The following is a 24,353-nucleotide window of genomic DNA, read 5'->3' on the forward strand; positions in this document are numbered from 1 at the left end:
GCCCCAGCCCCGAGCTCCGCCACCGCCCAGCCCGGTTACACCGGCCGGGGGCACCGCGAGTGCCGGGAGCGGCAGAACTGCCCGGGGCACCGGGGGCACCGAGAGCACCGGAGTGCCGGGAGCACCGGGGGTACCGGCGGTACCGGGGGTCCCGCGTCATGATCTGCGGCAGGAAGGCGCGTCCCGCCGCCGAGCAGCTCCGCGCCCCGTCGGACGGTGTCGGTGGCTCCCGCCGGCCCGGGAGGGCTCTGAAGAAAATGGGTGAGTTCGAAGGGAACCGGGCAGAAAGTCCGTCAGGGCTGTGCCAGAGGGGTCCGGGAGGGATCTCCGTGGCTGAGAGGGTCCCCGAAGTGGGTGGGGACCCTTGCGGCAGTAATAGGTCCCCATGGCAGGGTGGGGGCCGCCATGGCAGAGATGGGTCCCCAGGGACAGAAGGGTCCCCCTGGTAGGGAGGGTCCCACAGGTGGGTGGGTTCCCCACACAGGGAAGGGTCCCCTGGGATGGGAGGGGTCCCCAAGGACACCCCAAAATAGCTGTGCATGGGCCCGGCTGTTGAGGGACAGCGGGGTCAGGGTTTGGCCACATCACAGGTGACAGGAGCCCCCTTGCTCAGGGTATTTATTGTTCCCAAGGCTCAGATTCCACTCCCCGGGACCCTCCCCAACACCTTGCCTCAGTTTCCCCACCCAGGGGTGCTGCCCGGGCACAGTGGGCACCCGGGGTTCACTGCTCCAGGCAGGGGCAGTGGGTGCCCGGCAAGGTCAGGGTGTGTCCCCGGGAGCGGCCAGCCTGGTCTGCAGTGGGAGCAGTGGGAAGGGCCAGGTCTGGCTTTGTGCCCCACGGCTTTGGACACAGTGCCTGGAGCTGCTGCAGCTCCGTGTGCCCATGCCCGTGTGTCTGTGTGTCCCTGTGTCCTTGCATCCATGTGTACCTCTGTATCCATACAACTGTGTATCCACCTGTCCCTGCATCCCAGCACCTGTACGTCCATGCATCCCTTGGCTGTGTTCTGGAGCACCCACCCCTATGTCCATGCACCAGCGTGTGTGGGACTGCCCATGCATCCCAATGCTTGTGCATCCACGTGCCCATGTCCTGGCAGCAGCGCATCCATGCACCTGTGTATCCATGCATCCCTGCATCCCTGTGTGCACCTGTGACTCCATGTGACTGAGCATCTGTATCTGTGCACCCATGCACCTATGCTTCCATCTACCTGAATATCCATGTACTGGTCTGTCCTTGTGTCAGCAGATCCATGTATCCATACATCCCTGCATCTCTGTATCCATGCATCCATGTGTCCTTGTGTCTGTGCATCCACGTGCACAATGCACTCAGGTGTCCGTGCATCCACACACCTGTGCGCACGGATCTGACATTCCGTGTGTCCATCCCTGTGCCCACGGACCTGTATCCATGTGTCCATACATCCCTGCATCCCTGTGCTCGTGCAGCCGTGTGTCCATACCTGCCCTCCATCCTGCACCTTGGGCAGGATGTGACCATGCAGGAGGTGCTGGCAGCTGGTGCCTGCATCCCTGAGGCCGTGGCTGGCTCAGGATGTCCCTGGGAGCCCCCAAACCATCCTTTCCCAGCCCAGGAGTGGAATCTCCAGCCAGAGCAGGATGTGTCCCCTGGGGATGTTAGGAATGGCTGCCAAAACAAAAAAAGGGAGGAAACAACCACACTGTGAATAGATGGAAAAGTCCTGGCTGAGGCGTGGGCCTGTGAGTCCCCTGAGTCCACCCCGTCATTGTTCCCAGCCTGAGCTCTGCTGCTGGCACTGTCCTGGCACTCTCCATGCAGGATCCGGGTGGCTTTGCTGGGATTTAGCAGCTGGGCTGTGTCACTGCTGTGTCCTGTCCCGTCCCCCCTGAACGGCCACGCTGTGCTCCAAAGGGGTCCAAGGGCAGTGGTTTGTCCTGTCTGTCCTCTTCTGCCCGTCCTGTCCCATTCTAACCCATTCCTGTCCCATCCCATCTGTCCCATCACATTCCATCCTGCCCTGTCTGCCCCATCCGATGGTGTTCTATCCTGACGTGTCCCATCCCAACCCATCCCATCCCATTCTGCCCCATCCCAACCTGTTTGTTCCCCCCCAGCCCATCTGCCCTGTCCCATCCCATTTGCCCCATCTTGTCCCTGCCTGCCCTGCCATGTTTGTCCTGCCCACTCTGTCCCATCCAGCCTGGTCTGCCTCACCCCCTCCTGTCCAATCCTACTTGTCCCATCTTGTCTCATCTGCATTGTCACATTGTGTCATTCACGTCTCATCCCATCAGCCTCTCCTGGCCATCTCACCCTGTCCTGTCCCATCCCTCCATCATGTCCCATGCCGTGCTGTACTGTTCTGTCCCATTGTGTCTGTCCCATCCCATCCCATCCCACCCCATCCCACCTCATCCCATCCCACCCCATCCCATCCCATCCCATCCCATCCCATCCCACCCCACCCTGTCTGTCCCTTTTGTCCCATGCCATCCCATAGGATACAGATGTGCACACAGATGTGCACCAAGCCCCCACTCCCAGCCCGGGCCCCAGTACACCCTTAGACCCCCCAGTGCCCCCAGAGCCCCCGGTAGCCCCGGGCTGGTCCCCGCAGGCCTGACGGAGGACGAGGATGTGCAGCGGATGCTCCGGGGGTCCCTGCTCTGGAAGGTGAAGGCCAAGGGGGGCTCCAGGGAGCGGCTGTTCCGCCTGCAGGAGGACGGGGTCACTGTCTGCTTCGAGGGACGCTTCGGGCGCGCCCGCTCCCCCCAGAGCTGTGAGTGTCCCATGGGGGCTCGGGGACACCGGGGCACATCCTGCACTGCCCTGAACTGCAGGGAGGGCCAGGAATTGGGCAGTGCCCCAAACCCACCCCTAGACCCCCATCAAGGACCTCAACCCTTACGCAGACCCCCACCTGGGATCTGGATCCCAATCCAGGACCTAGTCCACAACCTTGGACCTGGACTCCCACACAGAATCCAGACACCATGTGAGACCCAGACCCCAATCCAGGAGCCCCACCTGGAACCCAGACCCTACCTCAGGACCCTCACCCAGGACCCAGATCCATTCCCAGCATCCAGAACCCCACCTGGAGCCCCACCTTGGACCTCAACCACAGCCCAGTTCCCAGACCCCCACCCAAGACCTGGATCCCCACCCAGAACCTAGACTCCTCCTGAGTTCCAGACCCCAACCCAGGACCCAGACCCCAGCCCAGGACCCAAATCCCCCAATGAGAACCAGACCCCACTCTGGGACATGGAACTCCACAATCCAGACCCCACCCAGACCTCCACCTGTGACCCAGTGCCCCCTGGGACCTGGATCCCTACCTGTGACCTGGACCCCAGATTCCCACCCAGGACCCAGACATCCCCCAGCACCCAGACCGCAATCCAGGATCTGCACCCCAAGCCTGAGATCCAGACCCTCACCCAAGATATGAATCCACTCCAGAATATGGACCCCCACCCGGTACCTGAACTCCAACCCACTTCATGCAGTGGCTCCCAGAGCCTTCCAGCACTTCCCAGTACACCCCATGCGGAGCTGGAAGAGCCCCCACCGTTCCCCACCCCCCTGGGGTCAGCACAGGGTCCTGTCTCCATCCCGGCCAGGCTCTGTCCCCCTCCCCGGCGTCACCCGTCTGTTTCCACCCTCTCATCTGGGATGGGTGCCTGGAGCTGGCACCGCTGCAAGGCGGCTCCATCCCCTGCCAGCGTCCCCGTCCCCATCCCCGCAGGGACAGCGGCCCCGGCTCCTGTCTCGCCTGGGATTAGCGGGTTCAGCCCGGCTGCGGCAGCGACAGGAGCCGAGCCCTGTCGCCTGGGGCGCCGCGGGGACGCGCGGGTGTCCATCGGCAGCCGGGGTGTCTTGCAGGATGCTCGCGGGCGGGCGACCCGCCGAGGGAGCACGTCCATCGTCCCTCCCCACCCCGCGCGTGTCCCCGCAGTCTCGGTGACGCACATCGAGCGGGTGCGCGAGGGTCGCCAGTCCGAGGGGCTGCGCAAGCACGGGGCCGCCTTCCCCGAGCGCCACTGCTTCACCCTCGCCTTCAAGGGCCGCCGCAAGAACCTCGACCTGGCCGCCCGCGGCGAGGAGGACGCCCGGCACTGGGTGCAAGGGCTCACCAAGCTGATGGGGCGGCTGCAGGCCATGAGCCAGATGGAGAAGCTCGACCAGTATCCTTTGAGGGAGCTCTGGGGGCGTGGGGACAGGGTGGGGACGGCTGCAGGTGACGCCGGGTGGTTTCCTTATCCCTGTGCGGTTGGATCCATGGGGTCCTGCAGCGAGCAGACAGGAACAAGGACAACAAGATGTCCTTCCGGGAGGTGAAGAGCATGCTGAGGATGCTCAACATCGACATGGACGATGTCTACGCCTCCAAGCTCTTCAAGGTACCCGTCCTGCACTGCACTGCCCGCCGTGCCCACTGCTGGCACTGCCGTCCCCAGCGCTGAGAACCGACAAACTCCTCACACCAAAGCCGCCCACTGCCACCGATGTTTGGGTGCCATCAGGTGCACATGGTGGAGAGGGATGAGGTGGGGTGAGCTGTCCCAGCCACTGTTCCGTGTGTCCCCAAGGTGGGACGTTTCTCCCCCGTGGAGAGCTGTCCCTCTGGGCATCTCCCAAGGTCCCTTTCCACCTAGGGAAACTGAGGCACGGAACTCTGCTCTGCTCCATCCCAGAGTGGAGGGTCAGAGGGCTCTGGATGGGGGAACAGAGGGGACAGTAGCTGAGCCCCCCAAACTCATCCCACACGCACTGCCAGCCCCAGGGGACAGACAGACAAGGCAGGGGGTGGCTGTGCCCTGTCCACACAGGGAGGGACAGTCCCTGAGGCCGGGCTGTGTCCCAGCAGGAGTGTGACCACTCGGGCAACGAGCGGCTGGAGGGCCGGGAGCTGGAGGAGTTCTGCCGGCGGCTGCTGCGGCGCCCGGAGCTGGAGGAGCTTTTTGGGCGCTACTCGGGTGAGGACCGGGTGCTGTCGGCCGAGGAGCTGCAGGATTTCCTCAGGGATCAGGGCGAGGACTCCAGCCTGTGCCAGGCCCGCACCATCATCCGCACCTACGAGCTCAATGAGAAGGGTAGGGCTGAGGGTGTGGGATAATGGGACGGGCACTGCCAGAGCCACGGGAGGTCGTGGATATAGGGACGGGGCTCTGATTGGTGGCATCGCTCCCCCAAATGGGTGTGGGCTTCTATTACTGTGCTGGTGTTCACTGTCAGGGTGCCCCCAGTGTCAGCCATCCAACACAGGGCCTGGCTGGTACCTGGTGGATGTGACACTGGGGACAGGGGATGTGAAGGTGGGGATGGACAGCAGATGGACTTCCATGTCTCATGGGTGATGCGATGCCAGCTCTGGGATGAATGTGACACTGCTGAGGGACTTCTGTCTTCCTCAGGTTCTACCATGGCAGGTTTAGGGTGAACACAGCACTAGGAGGACAGGGGACATCATGGTAGGGATGAAGGACCTCCATGTCACAGTAGCACCCTTAAGGTAGATGTGACACTAGGAGGATGGGGGACATCAGAGGGGAGATGGGACACAAAGGGGACCTCCCCTGGGTGCCACAGTGCCAGGTCTGCGGTGACATGGCACTGGGAGGACAGAGGGCATCAGGGTGGGGACAGGGAACCTCCATGCCTCATGGGTGTCACCGTGCCACATCTAGAGTGAATGTGGCACCAGCAGGATGGAGATGGGAACTTACATGGATTGAGGACTGAGGGATCATGGATGGAGATTGAGGGAACTTACATGTCCCCTGGGTGCCACAGTGCCAGGTCAGGGATGAACATGGCACCATTGGGACCTCCAAATGGGGAAAGTCTCCAGGGTGCCACCCTGCCAGTCACCCTCTGTGACACCTGCCACTGTGTCCCGCAGCCAAGCGGCAGGACCTGATGATGCTGGACGGCTTCATGATGTACCTGCTCTCGGCTGCCGGGGACATCCTCAACCAGGAGCACACCAAGGTGCACCAGGACATGAGCCAGCCCCTGAGCCACTACTTCATCTCCTCCTCCCACAACACCTACCTGACCCGCAACCAGATCGGCGGCACCAGCAGCACCGAAGCCTATGTCAGGTGCGTGTCCATGTCAGGTGCGTGTCCCTGGTCCCCGTGGAGCCCCAGAAGGTCCCGTGGCTCAAGGGTGACAGGGACTCATCTGCCGGTGTGGTGGCAGGGCGCTGAGGGCAGGGTGTCGCTGTGTGGAGCTGGACTGCTGGGAGGGCTCGGAAGGGGAACCTGTCGTCTACCACGGCCACACACTCACCTCCAAAATCCTCTTCCGTGACGTCATCGAGAGCATCCGCGACTCTGCCTTTGAGGTGAGACCGGGGCCGGCTGCCCTGGGGGTGCCCAGTGCCGGGTGTGGGGTGCTGAGTGCCCAGTGCCAGCTGCCAGGTGCTGAGGGCTGCCCATCCCCATGCCCAGAAATCCCCCTACCCTGTCATCCTGTCCCTGGAGAACCACTGCGGGCTGGAGCAGCAGGCCACCATGGCCCGGCACATGAAGGCCATCCTGGGGGACAGGCTGCTGACACAGCCCCTGCAGGGGCAGGACCCCCACGACCTCCCCTCACCAGAGGTAAGGCCACCTGCACGCCCACCTCAGTGTCCCCATGTCCTCTCTGAGGCCTGAGTTCGGACCTGCCTCCTGCAGCAGCTGAAAGAAAAGATCCTGGTGAAGGGCAAGAAGCTGCCAGAGCTGTGGCAGCAGCCCCAGGGTGTCACCTCCCTTCTGGACCCTGAGGAGGAGGAAGAGGAAGAGGAGGAAGAGGAAGAGGAGGGGAAGGTGGAGGAGAGAAGCCCCCGGCGGGTAAGAGACTTCCCCAGGGATGTGGTTCTGGGTGACCACGGCATCCTGGTGGTGCCAGGGGACCACGGCATGCTGGCACTGTCCCAGCTGAGCACTGCAGCTCTGCCATCCCCCTCTGCAGCTCCGCTCTCTCCTCTTTCAGTCGCTGCAGTCGCTGCAGGAGATCAAACCTCTGCAGGTGGGTCATGGGATGGAGCTGGGGGGGCTGACAGAGCGGGTGCTGCGGGGGCACTCAGTGGCTGTCACTGCCTGGAAGAGGGGACGGAGCTTGGGGCCCCCTCAGCTGTGCCTCCCTCTTCCTGTTGGGCTGGGTGGCCTGTTTCTGGGGTTTCTGACACTTTGATTTCTCAAGTTCTCTGTCATGTTGGGCCTCCATCACATCCAGAGTGACCTGTTGGGGTCTGCATCACTTTGGGGTCTCTGTCACCTCAAGTATTCCATCATCCCAGAGTGCCCATCACCTCAGATGCTCCAGCACTTCAGGGTCTCTCTCATCTTGGGCTCTCCAACATCTTGGGCTGTCCATCCCCTTGGGTTCTCCATGACTTCAGGTTCTCAGCCTGCTTGGGTTCCCCATCAGCCCATGGTCCATCATTCCATTGCCTCAGGTTCTGCACCACCTCGGGGTCTCCACTGCCTTGAGGGTCTCAGCACTTAGCAGGGGAGGGGGTCTGCAGACCCTCGGGCTGGCAGGTGACCACTGGGGCCAGGTGGTCCCTGACACCACGGTGGCTCTGGCAGGCCAAGGACGCGTCACAGGTGTCCCCAGAGCTGTCAGCATTGGTGGTGTACTGCCAGGCTGTCCCCTTCCCTGGGCTGGCCCAGGCCCTGCGCCACCCCCAGCCCTGCCAGATGTCCTCCTTCAGCGAGAGGAAGGCACGGAAGCTCATCAAGGAGGCAGGTGAGGGCCACCAGCTGGGGACAGGGATGGGGACAGGGTGGGTCCATACTCCTGAGTCACTGGGATGCAGGATGGGCTGAGAATGATGGGCTCTGTCTCGAGGGTGGCTCCATGGGTGGCAGTCAGGGTCACACTGGCCTCATCCAGGCTGCCCTGCATGGGTGAGACTGGGGTCTGCTGGCAGGACCTGGGGCCAGGGGCCAAGGCTGGGGTCACAGGACCAGGATCAAGGTCTGGGATCAGGGTTTGGGATGCAGCATCTGGGTCCAGGGCCTGGGGCTGGGAATAAGGTCTGGGTCAGAGTCCAGGCACTGAGGTCTGGGGTCAAGGGCTGGGGGTCTGGGTCAGTCAGGGCCTGGGATTACGATCTGAGTCAGTGTTCAGGGTCTGGGGTCCAGGGTCATGTCTGGAGCCAGGCTTAATGTCTGGAGTCAAGGATTAGGATATGGACCAGGGCATAGGCTTGGAGGTTTCGGTAGGAGTCTGAGGACCAGGGATCAGGGTCAAGATCAGGGGTCGGGGTCTGGGTTCCATGGTCAAGGTCCAGGGTCAGGGGTTTAAAGTCAATATGTGGGGTCAGGATCAGGATCCAGGGTCAGAAGTTTGGGGTCGGGGGTCCAAGTTCAAGGTTCAGGGTTGGGGTCTGAACCCCAGGGTCTGGTTTCAGGGCCCGGGTCACATTTCAGGCTCAGGCCCACCCAGCTGGGGAGGCTCTGTCCGTGTCCCTGGGCCCATCACCCGCTGTTGGGGCCCCCCAGCAGCACCGGAGGGTGCAGTGGCCCCGCTGAGCCGTGTCCTCCACCCAGGCCCGGCGCTGGTCCGGTACAACGCCCGCCAGCTCAGCCGCGTGTACCCGCTGGGGCTCAAGATGAACTCTGCCAACTACAACCCCCAGGAGATGTGGAACGCCGGCTGCCAGCTGGGTGAGACCCCCAGGCCCCTCCCTGACCTGGCACCCACCCCTGGAGCCGGCACCCACCCTGACACCCCGTCCTGCTGTCCCCACAGTGGCCCTCAACTTCCAGACGCCGGGGTACGAGATGGATCTGAACGCCGGGCGCTTCCTGCCCAACGGGCGCTGCGGTTACGTCCTGAAGCCCCCCTGCCTGCGCAGCCCCCCCGGGGAGGGCTCCCGGCGCCTGGCGCTGCACATCAGGGTGAGGACACCCCTTGAGCGTGTCCCCAGGCCGGGCTGGGTGCCGCCCACATCCCTGCTGGGTCACACCCATGACATTCCAATGCCTGGCCAGCTGCCAGCAGCATCTTCTCCCCAGTGACACCAACCCTGCTCCCAACCAGGTGCCACCCAACGTCCTCTGGGTGACACCAACCCCGTGTCCAGCCAGGTGCCACCCAACGTCCTCTGGGTGACACCAACCCCGTGTCCAGCCAGGTGCCACCCATGTCCCCTCAGGGTGACACCAACCCCGTGTCCAGCCAGGTGCCACCCAACATCCTCTGGGTGATACCAACCCCGTGTCCAGCCCGGTGCCACTCACACACCTTCTCCTGGGTGCCACCAACCTCTCTTTCGCTGGGAACACTGACCCTCCCCTCACATCTCTTTGGGTACCCCCCTGGTCTCCACTCCTGGGTGACACTAACCCTGTCCCCAAATCCAGCTGGTATCAGCCGTGCCTTTTCTCTGAGATGGCATCAGCTGCCTCGCTCGTCCCCATCTCTCCCCAGTCCCAGCCAAGTGCCACCCACACCCCTTCTCCTGGGGACCCAGCCACCTCCCTCCTCTTCACCCCATCCACGCTCCTGACTGTGCCACCCACGACACTTCTCCAGGGTGACACCAATCCTGTCCCCAAATCCAGCTGGTGTTAGCCACTGGGTGGCATCAGCCACCTCCCTCCTTTTCACCGTGTCCCCAAGCCCAGCCAAGTCCCTTGTCCTGGGAGCACCAGTCCTTTCCCCACACCCACATCCCCCTGGGCTGCCCGCGGTCCCTGTCCCCTGGACCCCAGCTCCCTGTGCCACAGGTGATCACAGCACAGCAGCTGCCCAAGCTGAACAGGGACAAGGGCAGCTCCGTCGTGGATCCCTTAGTGCGCGTGGAGATCCATGGGATCCCGGCCGACTGCGCCAAGCAACAAACCCACCACAAGCTCAACAACGGTGAGTGCTGGCACCTGGGCACCCCCAGGGACACCTGGACCCATGGGGTGCTGGCATCTGGACCCATTGGGACACTCCAGGGCACCCCGACCCCCAGGGACATCCAATTACCTATTGCTTCTCACAACCCTATTACTCCCCGAATCCCAGGAATGCCCAAGGACAACCTGGTCCCCAGGGTCCCTTGGAGCACTCCGATCCCTGCAGACACCCCGGGGAACCTGATCTCCAGGGGTGCTCCAGGACACCCTGACCCCCCAGGGGTACCTCAGGGCTCCCCAATGCCCAGGAGCGCCCCAGAACACCCTGACCCCAGAGTTCCTCTGGACACCTGGTCCCCAGGGACATCCCAGGGCACCCTGATCCAGGGACACCTTGATGCCAGGAGCATCTTGATCCCCGTGAGGGACAGTGCCTTGGGTACCCACAGCCAGTTGAACCGGTGCCCAGGACATCCCTGTCCCCTCCCTGCACCACAGTGCCCCCTCCCCAGCACAGCCAGATCCCCACCACTGACAGGGTCCAACATGTTCCAGTTCTTCCCAGTGCTGCTCCCTTACAGCTTCCAGTACACCCATCCCAAGCCCCATGTGATGCCCATTCTCCCCAGTCCCCACAGCCCCAGTCTGACCCCCGTTCCCCCAGTACACCCCACCACAACCCCAGTGCTACCTCCATTCTCTCAGTATGGTCCAGCCCAGCTCCACCACAACCTCCATTCCTCCAGTATATCCCACTGGAGTCCCAGGATGATCCCATACTCCTCCACAGTCGCTGTACAACCTCCATTCTCCCAGTATAGCCCAGTATGGCTCCCTTTTTTCCAGTATACCCCATCATGGCTCCTATTCTCCCAGTCTGACCCTTGTTCCCCCACTATACCCCACTGCAGCCAGTTTCCCCAGTACACCCCATCGTGACCCCAGCATGACTCCCAGTCCCCTCCTATGACCTCCATCCCCCCAGTATACTCCACCACAGCCCCAGCACGGTCTCCTTTTCCCCAGCACACCCCACTGTGGCCCCAGCATCACCCCCAGTGCCCCAGTCCCCACATCCCCCAGCGCAGGACGGCAGCCCAGCCGGGGCAGGGGCAGCGCACGGGGGGGTCCTGCCGGTCCCTGCGGGGCACTGAGTGGCCCTGGTGGCCCCAGTGTCCCCGGTGGCCACACTCATCCCCCCCGCCGGTGCCGCAGGTTTCAACCCGCGCTGGGAGGAGACGCTGCGGTTCCAGGTGCGGGTGCCCGAGCTGGCCCTGGTGCGCTTCGTGGTGGAGGACTACGACAGCACCTCCTGCAACGACTTCGTGGGGCAGTTCACACTGCCCCTGCCCAGCATGCGCCAAGGTGGGTGCAGGTGCCACCCCGCTGCCCTCCGGGGATGGGGACAGCCCTCTGGCACCTGCTGAGCCCCCTCATCTGTCCCCAGGGTACCGCCACATCCACCTGCTCTCCAAGGACGGGGCATCCCTGTCCCCCGCCACGCTCTTCGTGCACGTTCGATGCAAGAGCCTGTGAGGCGTCCACAGGAGGGACATCCTTGTGTCCCCGAGGTGCCCGTGGGAGGGACATCGTGTGGGACAACAGGCTCCTCCCTGCGTGGGCATCCTGTGTGGGGACAGTCCGAGGACACCGCTCACCTGTCTGTGGTGACAGCAGGGCTGGGAGGACCCAAAGGGGTGGGGGCTCCCCTCCCTGTTCCCCATTGCCACCCCCCTTGAGGGGACAGAGATGCTGTGACAACCAGGATGGGTTGACTGGGCCAACGACAGCCCAGCACAGCCCCACAGGGGTGACATGGATGACAGCAATCACCACATTTCACCAGTCCTGGCCCTGCTTGATCCCAGCCCCTCTCTTGGGGTGTAAGGACGGTGCCAACACCCTGGAATCCCTGAGGGGACCCTGCCACCACACACTCCATTGTGCCCGGGTGGGGACACATTCCCAACCTCTGCTCTGGCACCAGTGACAGTCACAGATGTACACTCTGGGATCAAGCCAGTCGAATAAAAGTTTTATTTTAACAGAGCCTGTCCCAGTGTCCCTGTCACCCCCCAGGGCCCATTGTGGGTGGATCAGGGCTGAGCCCACCCCCGAATCAGCGGTGCCCTGGGGAGCTGCCAAGCACCCATGGGTACTGCACCCATGGGAGCTGGGGAGATTCATTGCAGCAGCCCTCAAACCTGTCATGGGGACAGGGGGAGGGTCCCACGGGGTGTCACCCACCCACACCCAGCCTCCCCTAGCCCAGGACAGCAGGGACACAGGAGGGGACACAGAGGTACTTGCATAGGTGACACAGGACCCCGAGCAGGGGCGATGTGATGGCACTGCCAGGGGGAATGTGATGGGCTCCTGGTCCCCACCGAGGCCCCACAGGTCCAGGCTGGAGTGGGCACAGGCTCTCAGGGTCCGTGGTGCCACGGGGTGTGACAGGGACACGCAGGGACAGGGAGGCATGAGAGTGCATAGACGGGGTCTTGGCCTTGGTGTGCAGCTTTGGAAACCTTTGGCTGGGCGGGCAGGAGCATCTCGGAGCTCTGGGTGGACAAGGTTCATGACACGGCAGGAGGCTGTCCGGGCACTCCCTTCCCAAAAGATCTCGATGGGATGAAGGTTTTCCGTGGAAACATTTCCCTTCTCTCAGCGGATCCCACAGCACGAGGTGACGCTGGGAGCTGGCGGTGAAGGCACCGGGGGCTGGGGAGGCTGAAGCTCCAGGGTGATGCCGATGGTGTGTATCCATATTCCATGCTTCCAGAGAAAAGCAGCGGAGCAGAGAGGCCAGAGGCGTGGCAGTGGCAGTGGAGCATCCCCCGGTGCCCGCAGCCCTACGGGGGTCTGAGCAGAGCGGGGTGTGCCGGACACACTCTGGAGCCGAATCCCCCCCGGACCTCCGGGCGCTGCTGCCCCTCGGTTCAGCGTTGAGCAGGAAGGGCTGGAGTCTCCGTGGCCGGGCAGGAGATGGGACAAGGCATCGCTTGCACAAATAGCCCTTTGAATGGAGTCTCGACGTGCCCCCGAGCCCGCAGGGGGGGACCCTGTTTAATGGAGCCAGGAGCAAACAGGGGGCAAAGAGCCGAGCAGGAGAGAGCCTGAAGCACCCTCGGGGCAGGCAGGAGGGTTTGGCCAGCAGCCACCACGTCCCAGTACTCCAGCACGCCGGCGCCACAGCATCAACTTCAGCTGTCCCCATGGAGAAAAGTCCCGGTCGAGCAGCCCAGTGGTGACCTTCAGCAGCCAAACGCAACTCATGGCAGTTGGGAACAGGAAAGATTTAAAATATATATAATATATTCTTTTATTATTCACCCGTTAAATCCATTATATGCCAATCATGATCTAGTTTCAGCAGTTACATTTCCTTGATCATGTCTTTACCAGGATGCAGTTAAATCAAACAAGGAGACGGCTGATGGCAGCAGGGGCGGCGGCTCCGGTCCCCCTCTCCCGGTGTGGGTCCGGCTTTGGCAGAAAGGATGAGGGCAGCACCTCCGCAGGCCCGGCTCCTCCACGCTCTCCTGGCAAGGGCTCCCTTACTGCAGCACCAATCCAACCTGGGAGCAATGGAAAGAGGGGTCAGGATGTGTCTTCTGCTCCGTTCCCAGCTTGGCACGGACACGGTGCTGTCTGTGTGGGTTTCCCCCCTGGTTTTGGAATATTTGACGGCACCAAAGCCCTGGGTGTTTGGCTGAATGGGCACACAGGCCCTGCCCAGCTCTGAGCCGGGGAGGTGACCAATGTTTGGGGTGTGACAATCCCCGCCAGGTTATGAGACAGCCTTGATTCATGAGCCAAGGATGTTTGTCAGCTCATGATGAGCAGAGGGACAGAACACCTCTCCTACGAGTTGGGGTTGTTTGGGCTGGAGAAGGCTACAGGGAGGCCTTAGAGCCCCTTCCAGTGCTGAAAGGGGCTCCAAGGGGGACTTTGGACAAGGGCCTGGAGTGACAGGACAAGGGGAAATGGCTTCCCACTGCCAGAGGGCAGGGATACATGGGATATTGGGAAGAAATTCCTCCCTGTGAGGGTGGAGAGGCCCTGGCACAGGATGTCCAGAGCAGCTGTGGCCACTCCATCCCTGGAAGTGTCCAAGGCCAGGCTGGGCAGGGCGTGGAGCAGCCCAGGAAAGTGGAAGGTGTTCCTGCCTGTGAAAGGGATGGAACAAGGTACTCTTTTAAGGTCCCTTCCAACCCAAACCATTCCATGATTCTGACTTGGGAGAAGCCTCTTACCAAAAGCCTGGTCCCTGGACATGTCCCCCCACAGGCAGCTGGCACTGCTGGGGACTCTCCAGGACGTGCTGGTGGCCGCTCATGCTCTCTGACCCAGGGGACCCAGAGGCAGCCCCACCATGGGAAACATGCCCAGCATCTCCCACACCCCAGCTCCTCCAGTGAAAGAAGGGATTGCTGACACCTCCTGGGCCTTCCTACAGGCTCAGCAAGCAAGTGAGGCTGGTTTAGGGCACAGAGCTTGTGCCCACAGACAGACCTGGCTTCACACCAGGGAACCAAAGCCCTGTGATGCCATCAAGGCATTAATTAGCTGTTAAGGCATTAATTAGCTGTGATGTAGCTGGGCAGATTCTGGTTCTCAAGCACCATCCTCTGCAAGGCGGCTGTGGACTGGACAGGTGCTGAATCACATCTCTGGCCTGGAGGGACAGTAGCAACCAGGTGCTGCCTCAGATGGCCCAGGGCAGGCAGGGGCTGCAGCACAGCTCTGGGCGCAGGTCACTGGGGAACAGGCTGCTGGCCCTGGGGACAAATGACATCCTGGGACCCCATGGCTCAGCCCCCTTCGTCACAGCTCCTGCTCCAGCCTGTCTGTTCCCACCAGAGGGGTGGCTGTTCCTCCCACTCCAGCAGGACACAGTGACACCCAGGACTGCGCAATGACACCCGGGTCCTGTGCGGGATCACAGGCGACTGTCACAACCCCCAGTGTCATTTCTGCCACCCTGCAGCCCTCTGCTGTCTCCTCTGTGCTTAGCCTCCTTCCTCAGAGGGAAGAGACTGGTGTGGGGGGGAAGGACTGAACCTGCACTAGTCCGGGAATAAAACTAGCTTTGGAAGAGGAGTGTGGAGGGATTTTCCGCAGGGACATGCTCTGTGCAGGCACGGGAGATGGCACAGGGATTCACCCATCACTGTGTGACACTGCAAGGACTGGCTGGGCTGGAACGCTCAGCTGTGGGTGACAGCAAACCCATGTCCCCAGGGCTGTGGGGACAAGACCCCTCCTCACAGCACTGACCTTCTCTGGTGCCATGCTGGGACACTTCCAATTGTACAGGTAATACTGCAGGTTCCCATCCCCGATCCCAAACTTCAGCTTCTCCAGGAAGGTTTTGTTTTCCATGAGATCCAGTGCATTGAAGACGTCAAATCCTTTCTGCACAGGGAGACATGAAGCCATCAGTTCCTGCTTTTGTGCTTGGGAGTTCCTCCCACCTGTGAGCAGCCTGGCTCCCTTTCCTGCCTGGCTTTGAATCCCAGAAAAAGGGAAGAGCTCAGCCTTGGTGTCCTCACCCTCAATCCAACCACTACAGGACTGTTTGCTCTAGGACATGAGTAACACCCTGAGCTCAGCTCACCACAGCTGGAAGGCTCAAGGTACCCCTGCATCCCTCTCCTGGGTGGCAGATCCTTTCAGATTTGGATTTCTATAGTCCTGGGAACAATCCCTTCCCACAAACCCAAGGGTGACCAGCCTGCAATGAGCTGCCCAGTGGGTTTCCTGGTGAACTCCTGTGAGCTGCCCAGGGTCCCACAGTGCCAGCCCATCCCTGGCGGCCTCACCTGTTGGAACTCTGGAAGCTGACAATTTTAGGCTTTCTGTGCTAACAGGCACAGACCCTCATGAGAGCACTACATTTGATCTGAGGTCGTGGAAGAGACTTCCAAAACTGAGTGACAGCACTGGGATTATGGGCGTATAGTTTGGATAGAAGTGTGTAATATCACGGGGTAGAAAACTTAGAGTTTAAGGTTTTAATAAATAATAATATATATAAAGCAAGATGGTGGATTTAGGGTCTAGGCTAAGTTCTTCTTTATCCTTCCCCTTCATGGGTTTGGGTGGTGTATTGGAATTGAGTGAAAAAATCCGCATTGCGGACCACGGGTAGCTGGTTATTGGGTTAAAAGTAAAAATAATATAGGTGACATCTCATAACTGGACAATTAGTGCTTAAATGACCTTGGAAAGAGTTAAGAGACACAGCCATTTTTCACTTTGTTAGCTAAAACTCACAACCTGTGAGCCTGTACTATAGATAAGAATTCATAAACACCTGAGTCCGAACATGAAAACTGCACCTCTCGAGCGTTGAATCCTGGCTCTAACAACAGAAGGAAAGAAGATAAAAACCCCACACTCACCGACTTGGCGAGGATGAGCGCGTCACTCATGAGGTCGATGAGAGGCGTCTTGGTGTGAACGTTGTAGAAGGAATAAGCAGCTTTCAGGCTCTTGTGAGTCGGGTGGTTCATGATGGTGGAGGGCAGCGTGTAAAAGCTCAGGAAGTCTGTCACCTCTCCCGAGGCACTCTGCAAGGCAGAAGTGACATCATGACATGTCAGGCTGGGATAAAGCCTGGCCAGAGCCTTAGACAGACTCTCCCAGCTGGAGTAATGGCTGCAGGGAGACTCAGGGCCCAGGATGGAGGCACCCATCCTCCAGCACATTCCTATCCTGGAGGGGCACGGAGCTCCTCCTTGATTGCTCCCACAGCTCCAGTAGAGGCAAAAGCCCAGGAAAACATCCCTGCCATCGTGCTCCTGCCCCTCACCTCTACCACGAAGGTGTCGATGATGTTCTCCTGAGGTACAAACCAGTGCTCCACCTCCTCTCGGCTCATCACGGGGGTCAGGTGGAACTGCTTCAGGTACTCGGTCAAGAGCTTGTGCACAGCAGAGATGTCCTTGTGCTCCATGGGCCGCAGGCCGGGAGTCTTGGGAGTCTGCAGAAAGTGGGACAAGTCGTTTCGCTGCTTGCACAGTGGTTTTCATCACCCAAGGGCTCTCCAACGAGCAGCACAGAGACACTCTGCTTAGATCAGCCCATTTTCAGCCCCCCAGCCCCGCGGGCCCAGCAAAGGACGGATGTGATCAGCCGTGACACTGATGCCAAAGATCACAGAGAGCACAGCGTGTCCCAAATCCCCAAGTGCCAGGGCAGGTCCCACTGGAACTACCCTCTAATGACACAAACTCTGCTTCCCTCCAGGTTCCTGTTCCCACTCAGAGCAGGCACAGGCTGGGAGACATGTCCCAGGCTCCACAAGATGTTATTCCCAGTTGGCCTCAATTACTAATCTAGGGTTGGGATGGCTCAGCAAGCCCAGATCTGCTCTGGGGCTGAGTTTCTGTACCAAAACCAGTAGCTCCAGCCCAGCAACTGCAGGTTGTGTGGCTGTGGGAGGCAGGAGCTGGGAGCTGCCCAGCATGAAAACAGTATTTTCCACCCCAAAGGGGCAGCTCTGGCTGACAGACAGGAGCCAACAAGGTCGGAGAGTGTGGTGGCAATTTTAATGCAGTTTGTTTCTTTCTCTTCCATCTCCAGCTGGGGAAGTTCCCCAGCAGGACAACTGCAGTGCCAGAACTGATCAGTGTGACTGAAGAATGAGGGACTAACCCGATCCAAGGTCACGCCGAGGTTGTGTTTGGACAGATGAAGGCTGTCACATCTGCCTGCTCGTTTTACCAGCACGACAGGCTATGACTCACCAGCAAACAAAAGCTCACAGGGTCCTCTAACTGCAAGAATTTGCCCTTAAAATGCAGGTACCCAGGCAAAAATACATAAAGATTAAATAAAGCACAACTGCTTGACAGAGTCATTTACTACACGGAACAAACCCTGGGTCTCCAGGCAGAGGACTTGACCTCAACCAGGAGGTTTGTGCCTCTCCCCTTGCCCAGAGAGGAGCAACTCCTGAGCTCTGCTCCCGGCCGGCACCCACCTCGGGCAGCCGGTAAAGCTTCGTGGTACGTTGCATAGTCATGTTCCTGCTCAGGTGGGAAAATTTGACCTCGATGAGTTTCCGAGGATTCAGGGAGCGGTGCCAATACCTGCGGAAACACACTGGCAGTGGGAGACTCGTTCTGGGGCAGCGGGGCAGCTGCAGGGGCACGAGGTCCCCGTGGCTGCCGCGAGGGCAAGTGAGAACATGAGGCCAGCAGCTCCCCACAGAGAGAAACACGGTTCTGAAGTGCTTGTGCTGCCAAAGCCTCCTCTCCTGTGTTGCATGAGCAGCTTTAGCAAAGCCACTGCACTTAATCCTGGAAGGACAGCGCAAGAGGAGAAACCTGGGCTGGGACCGCTCTCTCCTGTCCCAGGGAATCCCACACACTCCACTGACCATAGAGGGGACCACGGGAAGGGAAGGTCTGCAGACAGAAAACTTGGGAGAGCCGCGGACACTCACCTGCAAGTCCCCACAGGCTTTGGCAGCACCACTCCCGCAGTGTAAACAGCCTGAAAGATTCCCTCAAGATGCACCCTCCGTGTGATCTCACGGATCAGAACCGGAGCCACCCGTTTGGAGCGCAGCTTTTTGTGGACACACAGGAAGTTTATCTCCACCATCTTCTTCTCTCTTGGGGAGGAAACAATGCAGAGCATGAGGCTTGACTGTCCTGACCTGGGAGGATCAGACCAACACCCTGGGCAATCTACCTCCAAGCCCCTTCAAGGGAATGAGGAGTCAACACCTCAGGGAAAGGGCAGGGGCTGGGTTTGGAGAACCCTCCCTTAAGATGTTACCCAAGGATTCCCAGGGAAAATGGTCTGAATCTGTGTCAGGGGAGGGTCAGGTTGCATATTAGGGAAAGGTTTTTGCCCCAGATGGTGGCTGGGCACTGCCCAGGGAATGGTCACAGCCCCAAGGCTGCCAGAGCTCCAGGAGAGTTTGGACAATGCTCCCAAGGCACAGGGTGGATTGCTGGGCTGCCCTGTACAGGCCTAGGACCTGGACTGGATGATCCTTGGAGATCGCTTCCAGCTCAGGATATTCTATGATTCCACATCTCCATCTAGCCCTGGATGATTTCTGTAAGCCAGAGCTCTAAGTTAACCTACCTCGTTGAGGAAAACAGCCTTCACAACAGTTAACTACAAGATGTCCCAGCTCAGAACCTCCCTTCTAACCCTTAAATATCCCCCATCCTCCCCTCCAAGCAGCAAAACATCTCCAAAGCTGAAGGGTGCAGGTCTGGCTGTGGGCTGGGGAGGACAATGCAGCCAGAGCCCCTCAGCACGATCACAAAGCCCCAGGTGTCAGCAAGGGGCAGGATGAGAAATGCAGCCGCACTCACGTGTCATAGATGTGGATGGTGGCTGGAATCGCGCTGATAAATCCCACCAGCTTCTTGCTGGAGACCACTCGGACCCCACAGTGCCACTGGGGCAGCCAGCCTGGAGGACGCAGTGCCCTGGGGAGGGGACACAGCTCAGCAGTCACCTCCCACCCAAGGTCCCCGGTGTACCTACTCCTGCCTCCCACCCTGCCCTGGGACACCCTGAGTCCTGCTCGCTGGCAAGAGGATGAGAGTGACAGCGGTGTGACAAGGACTGTTGGGATCCAGGGCAACTCCTGCACCCCACAGCCAGTCCTCACTAGGGACACAGGAGGAAATCTCTGTTCCTCACTTCAGGAACACCCTGAGGAAACAGCAAGCTCTGCTGCAACAGGACTCCAAGGGTAACTGCTGGCAGCTGCCTTCATCCCACAGCTCCAGGGTACTGGGGAATTCCTCAGCTACTGGGATTTTCACAAACACTTAAGGGATCAAACCAAAGAGGAAAAAGTCCACTTTTAAGCTCCCGTATCTTCAAGGTGCCAGGGGCAGGCAGGGCTGGGTGACAGCCCTTCTCACCATGTCCCTGCGACACTGTACACAGTGACAGATGGGGAAGAGACATCTCAGGAAGAAGGGAGATGGGATAAGCAAAGGCAGCTGCAGCCCTGTCACCGGGATCAGGCTTGTCAGCATCCCACACGCCCTGCTCTGCACTCCTGGTGCCACTCACCACAGCAGGAACTCGGGCGAGTAATCGAACCGGAACATGTTGTCATCGTCCTCCACGTAGTTCTCGTTGAGCAGTGTGTAGAGCTCCTTCAGCTGCAGCAACACAGAGCACAGAGGGTAAGGAGGTTACTCAGCCATCAACTGCCCCCAGACAGGACCCTGAACTCTTCATGTGTGGCCACAGCACTGGGGCACCATGTGCAGCCATGTCCCTGCTCTGGGGTCCTGGACCAGTGCCCCACAGAGCAGGGGGAGCAGCAGGACCCAGGGGAGCCCTGTGTCAGCTTCCAGGGAGGTGGGGCATGCTCTAAAGGGTCTTCCTACAGGAGGACTCTGGGCTACAGGCATCCTTACATGCTCTTGAAAAAACCAGGCCAAGCTGCCCAATCTGGGATGGGCAGGAGGGGGGAGTCAGACCCATCCAAACCCAAGGAGACGGTGTGACAGAGCCAGAGCGTCACCTGCTGTGCTGAAGGACACGCTTCGATCCCCAAAACCATCTCCAAGAGCCCAAGCACTGAACTGCCAACCAAGCCACTCCAACACACACACGCTGAGCCGCCTGTACTCACCACACCTCTGTCCCCCAGGTCCAGGGCATCCCAGGTGAAGCCCTGGGGCAGGGTGTAGGGCTCCTGGCGGATGTTGTCCTTGTCCGGCTCCACCGGACCGTGGGTGTTCACCACTTCTCCTGAAAGACAGAGCAGGGAGCCATGAAAGGGTTCTCTGCTGCGTGAGGCCAAGCCTCCACAACACCTCAATCTAGTGTCACTTCACAGTGACACCCAGTTTGGGATATGACAATGGGCAGAGAATCAAAACTCCTTCCAGGGGAATGGTGGAGCCCCTCGGGTGACCAAACACAGCCACAGCTACATCCTCCAGCTCCACACGTGATCCTGATCCTTCCCCATCCCCTCAATCCCAGCCTGGGCCAGCACCTTCCCGCGAGCCCCTCTGTGGGACAGTGATCTCCTGCCAGCTCTGGCCACTGCCACTTGGCAAGTGTCAGGGTTTCCTGCCCACTGTGCCTAAAGAAGAGCTGCAGTGAACAACACAACTTTTGTTGTAAAACCACTGACTTCTAAAGGCCCCGATTCAGCCAGAAGAGGTCAGCTCGAGCTCTGGCTTTCTCGGGGATGTCAGTCCAGCAGCACCACTTCAGTGCTGCCAAGAAAAGCAAGTTGTGCTAATTAGGAATTCCCTTAAAAAGGCATTGAAAAGGTTTCCAAGCAATGGGGAGGTGATGAAAGCCAAGAGCAAAAACTTCCCCCTTCACACCCACCCCAGGCAGCTTCCAGAAAAGCTCACCCCTGGCCGCCCTCTCTGCTTAGAGCAGGTGCTGAACTGTTTTGAGATCTGGCCCCAAAAATCCTCCAGCACTTCTGTTATCCAGCCCTAAATAGCCCCGTGTCCGTAATGCCAGAGCACACCAGGACCACGAGGAGCACTGGGACATGGTGAGTGGCTGGCAGCCAGGCACAGCCAGGGCACAGTTGCCACCGTGGTGTTGGGAGGAAAGAGTTGCTTTGTGCTTCCCACTCCCCAGGAGACACCTTCCACCCTTTCCTCAGGGTTTTCCCAAGCAGAAATGATGTTTCCCATGTCCAGCATCCTTGGAAAAAAAGGGTAAATGCAAGATCAGGCTCTGTTGTCTCACGTGACCACGTGCCACCTCACTGTGACTTTCCCAACTTAAAGCTGAGATTGTCGCTCCCAGCAAAGTTTTTGAGACCCAAAAAGGCCTCAGAATGGTGTAGACAACATAGAATGGGAATCAAACGCTGCATCTGCAGCAAAAGGGACACAAATCCATGAAGAGAAATACTAAAGAGCAGCAAATTCAAAGCCATGACAAGTTTTGGATAAATCTAGAAACTGTGGGCTTGGACTCACTCTCTAGTTCCCCTGAGTTCCCATGAGCTCCAGGGGATGCAGATAAGGAGAGACTAAAGTAAAGTTATCCCAGGCACCCCAATCAGCCTAGGAATGAGTGGCACGTCTGCTCTGAGAGCTCCTGCCATGGTGTCAGGAGATCACTGCCACAGGCTGTCAGGAGCAAGAGGAAAGGTTGGAACAAGGACCAGAGCTGGGAAGCACCACTGGGATGTTCACAGGGGGAAGAGGGGACCAAGAGATGGAGTTCCCCACCCTTAAATGCTCATGGCAGCTTGGGGTGGAGATGCTTTGATGTTTGTGTTTCCCCTCTCCCGGCTCAGCTGCAGCTCTGGCCTGTGCCAGAGAGGGATGTGAGCCCAGCGGAGCAAGGATGTGGCAGCTCAGCACTGGACCTGCCTCCCAGAGCTGCTCCCAGCACCATCCAGCCCTGACTCACCCCGAGTTCCCTTCCCCACCAAGGATCCCCATCTGGGAGGCTTCAACCTCCAGAGAGGGGAGAGCTGGAGAGCTCTGAGTTCCCAGGATGTAGCAACACCACACACAAAACTTGGGTACAGAGAGCTGAGGAGACCAAACTCCAGGGCTGAGGACTGGGATTAAGGGATGCACAAATGCAGGAGGCATCAGGTCAGAGGTCTGAAGTGCTTCCTTGTCCCTCTGTACCCTCTGAAGTGCTTGCACAGCTCTTCAGACCCTCCCCATCCACTTAGCCCACGTTTTGAATGGTGGAGAAGTGGTTTTGGTGCCTCTGACGCCCAGGCCAGGCTGGGCCTCACCTGGTGGCCACAGATCAGCACCTCCAGGTTTCTCTGAGGGCTTCCTGGAGCAGCCTGGGGACCACAAGGCTTCCCCCAGGGCCCACAGAACGTTGAGGGGCTGCACATACCTAACTTGGGCACTGGCTGTGTGTCCCAGAACTGGTAGCTCCTCTTGCTGGCTTCCTCCATGGTTTTGGCAGGGCCCTGACCTACGGAGAAGAGCTCGATGGCTTTTTGAATCTCCTGGATCCTCTCAGCAGGTAAAGAGTTCACCTGAGGGCAGAAAAGGAGGGTGGGAAGACAAAAGGAATAAGCTGAGCCACCAGGTCTGCATGTGGGCTCCTCCAGGGGAACCTGGAGCTGATCCTGTCGTGGGGTGCTGCCAGGAAAGGGAGAGCAAGCAGGAACCTCCCTTCCCATCCTCAATCCTTGACAGGATGGATGAACAATTCACCAGCCACCTGCCACTCACCTAGGTCTGGTTTCTAGGCACTCCTAGGACAAAGGGGATGGAAGGGTTTTCTGAAAATGCTTTAAGCTTCAGTTAAGTGGGTGCTGTGAGCCCCAGGAGCAAACCTCCCCACCTGACATCCTGCAGAGACAGATGGATCAACCCACACCCAGCACTCAGGATTCCTTCAGTGGCTTTTCTCTCTCACTGTTCAGCCTTCTCCCTCTAAGCTGGATCTGTATCCACAAACTGCAGCATCCAGAGGAGTCCCTGGACACCAGGGACTGGGACAAGGCAGAGAGGTTGAGTCAAGATGAAAGACACTTTCATCCTCCTCTTCCTCAGGGTGGATGGCTCTGCACTGAATCCCCAACCCCAGCTCCTCTCTGATCCCTGAGGAATTTAGTTTGAAAAAAGCAAAGCCCCAGTTTAAAGCTCTGTGCAGTCAGATGGACAAAATATTCAAAATATTTGGATGGGAACTGGGCATCAGACAGAAAACAGCCTCTGCTGATGCGTGTCCTCTGCCACAGGACCAGAGGGGACAAGAGGGCCAGGAGGGTCAACCCCTATGTGTCCCATGCTGCTTCCCAAGTCACTGGCTGCTGGGGAGGATCAGGCAAAACCCAGAGGGGTAAGACAGACCCTGCTCTCCCCAGCTGCTGCTCTTGTGATCATCAAGCAAAAAATCAACACCACCAGATGTCACCGCCGTGCTGCTGGGCAGGACTCGGAGCTGGCAGGTGGCAGTGTGGCAGCTCCTGCCTGTGACAGGCAGCTGGTGTCTGGGAAGAATAACTTGGAGGCGCCAGTCTGACCCTGGAACCGGCTGGGATATCCAGCCAAGGACTGCATTATCCCCAGAGTGCTCTGCAAACACTGTCTGCACCAACAGGAATTCTCATACATGGAGCCACGCTGGGAAATCACTCTGAATCTGAAGTTTTTTTGAGCAACTAAGTGCCTAAAACCAGGGCTGGGAACTCTTTCCTTGGCCTAAGTAACCCTGGAGAAGTTTGGGATGGGGCTGGCTGTTCTGGGGCAGCCAGGATTCCGGGAAGGGTTGGTCACCTTCACTGGCTGGTCCTGAGCCTGGTCAGGCTGGTCTCCTCCTCCTTTCTCTTTCTTCCGTTTGGGTTTCTTTTTCTTCTTTTTGGCTCCGCTGTCATTTGCTGGACTCAGGCCCCTGGGGAACAAAAGAAACATCATTGGAGCCTTGGGGTTTTCTTTTGGGAGAATATTTGTTTGGTTTCTGAGGCACTCTAAAGAAAATGCAGGCTCCCTGCTGAGTCCAAGTCTCCAGGAAGGGAAATACTCCACGCACAGAGGGTGCAGCCAAGCACCC

The 24,353-nt window shown here is 59.3% G+C and overlaps 2 protein-coding genes across 3 annotated transcripts in view; one reads left to right on the plus strand and one right to left on the minus strand.

Annotated features, from left to right (window-relative positions):
• PLCD3 (phospholipase C delta 3) lies at positions 1–11,891 on the plus strand. Of its 2 annotated transcripts, XM_066205291.1 has the most exons (16): positions 1–261; positions 2,609–2,770; positions 3,953–4,181; positions 4,268–4,397; positions 4,865–5,090; positions 5,900–6,101; positions 6,202–6,346; positions 6,453–6,605; positions 6,681–6,836; positions 6,979–7,014; positions 7,578–7,737; positions 8,544–8,660; positions 8,746–8,894; positions 9,726–9,861; positions 11,058–11,207; positions 11,290–11,891. In XM_066205291.1, the coding sequence occupies exons 1-16, from the start codon at positions 159–161 to the stop codon at positions 11,376–11,378; spliced, it is 2,343 nt and encodes a 780-aa protein (XP_066061388.1). In that variant the 5' UTR covers positions 1–158; the 3' UTR covers positions 11,379–11,891. The 2 variants fall into 2 exon arrangements, with proteins under 2 accessions (XP_066061388.1, XP_066061387.1); XM_066205290.1 differs by lacking the exon at positions 1–261 and having other exon boundaries at positions 2,690–4,181; positions 6,684–6,836.
• Positions 11,857–24,353, minus strand: part of NMT1 (N-myristoyltransferase 1) — an 18,621-nt gene continuing 6,124 nt past the window's right edge. Inside the window, exons 2-12 of the mRNA XM_066205292.1 lie at positions 24,080–24,194; positions 22,686–22,830; positions 20,473–20,591; positions 19,902–19,993; positions 19,187–19,303; positions 18,298–18,468; positions 17,833–17,941; positions 16,660–16,830; positions 16,250–16,417; positions 15,123–15,260; positions 11,857–13,420 (exon numbers count right to left, since the gene is read on the minus strand). Of these exons, the coding sequence (XP_066061389.1) occupies positions 13,400–13,420; positions 15,123–15,260; positions 16,250–16,417; positions 16,660–16,830; positions 17,833–17,941; positions 18,298–18,468; positions 19,187–19,303; positions 19,902–19,993; positions 20,473–20,591; positions 22,686–22,830; positions 24,080–24,194 (1,366 nt within the window). The 3' untranslated portion in view covers positions 11,857–13,399. The remainder of the gene's footprint in view (positions 13,421–15,122; positions 15,261–16,249; positions 16,418–16,659; positions 16,831–17,832; positions 17,942–18,297; positions 18,469–19,186; positions 19,304–19,901; positions 19,994–20,472; positions 20,592–22,685; positions 22,831–24,079; positions 24,195–24,353) is intronic.

The sequence above is a fragment of the Chamaea fasciata genome, unplaced genomic scaffold (assembly GCF_029207755.1).
Source record: "Chamaea fasciata isolate MVZ Bird 193981 ecotype frontalis unplaced genomic scaffold, bChaFas1.0.hap1 SCAF_27, whole genome shotgun sequence".
Taxonomy (NCBI): domain Eukaryota; kingdom Metazoa; phylum Chordata; class Aves; order Passeriformes; family Sylviidae; genus Chamaea; species Chamaea fasciata.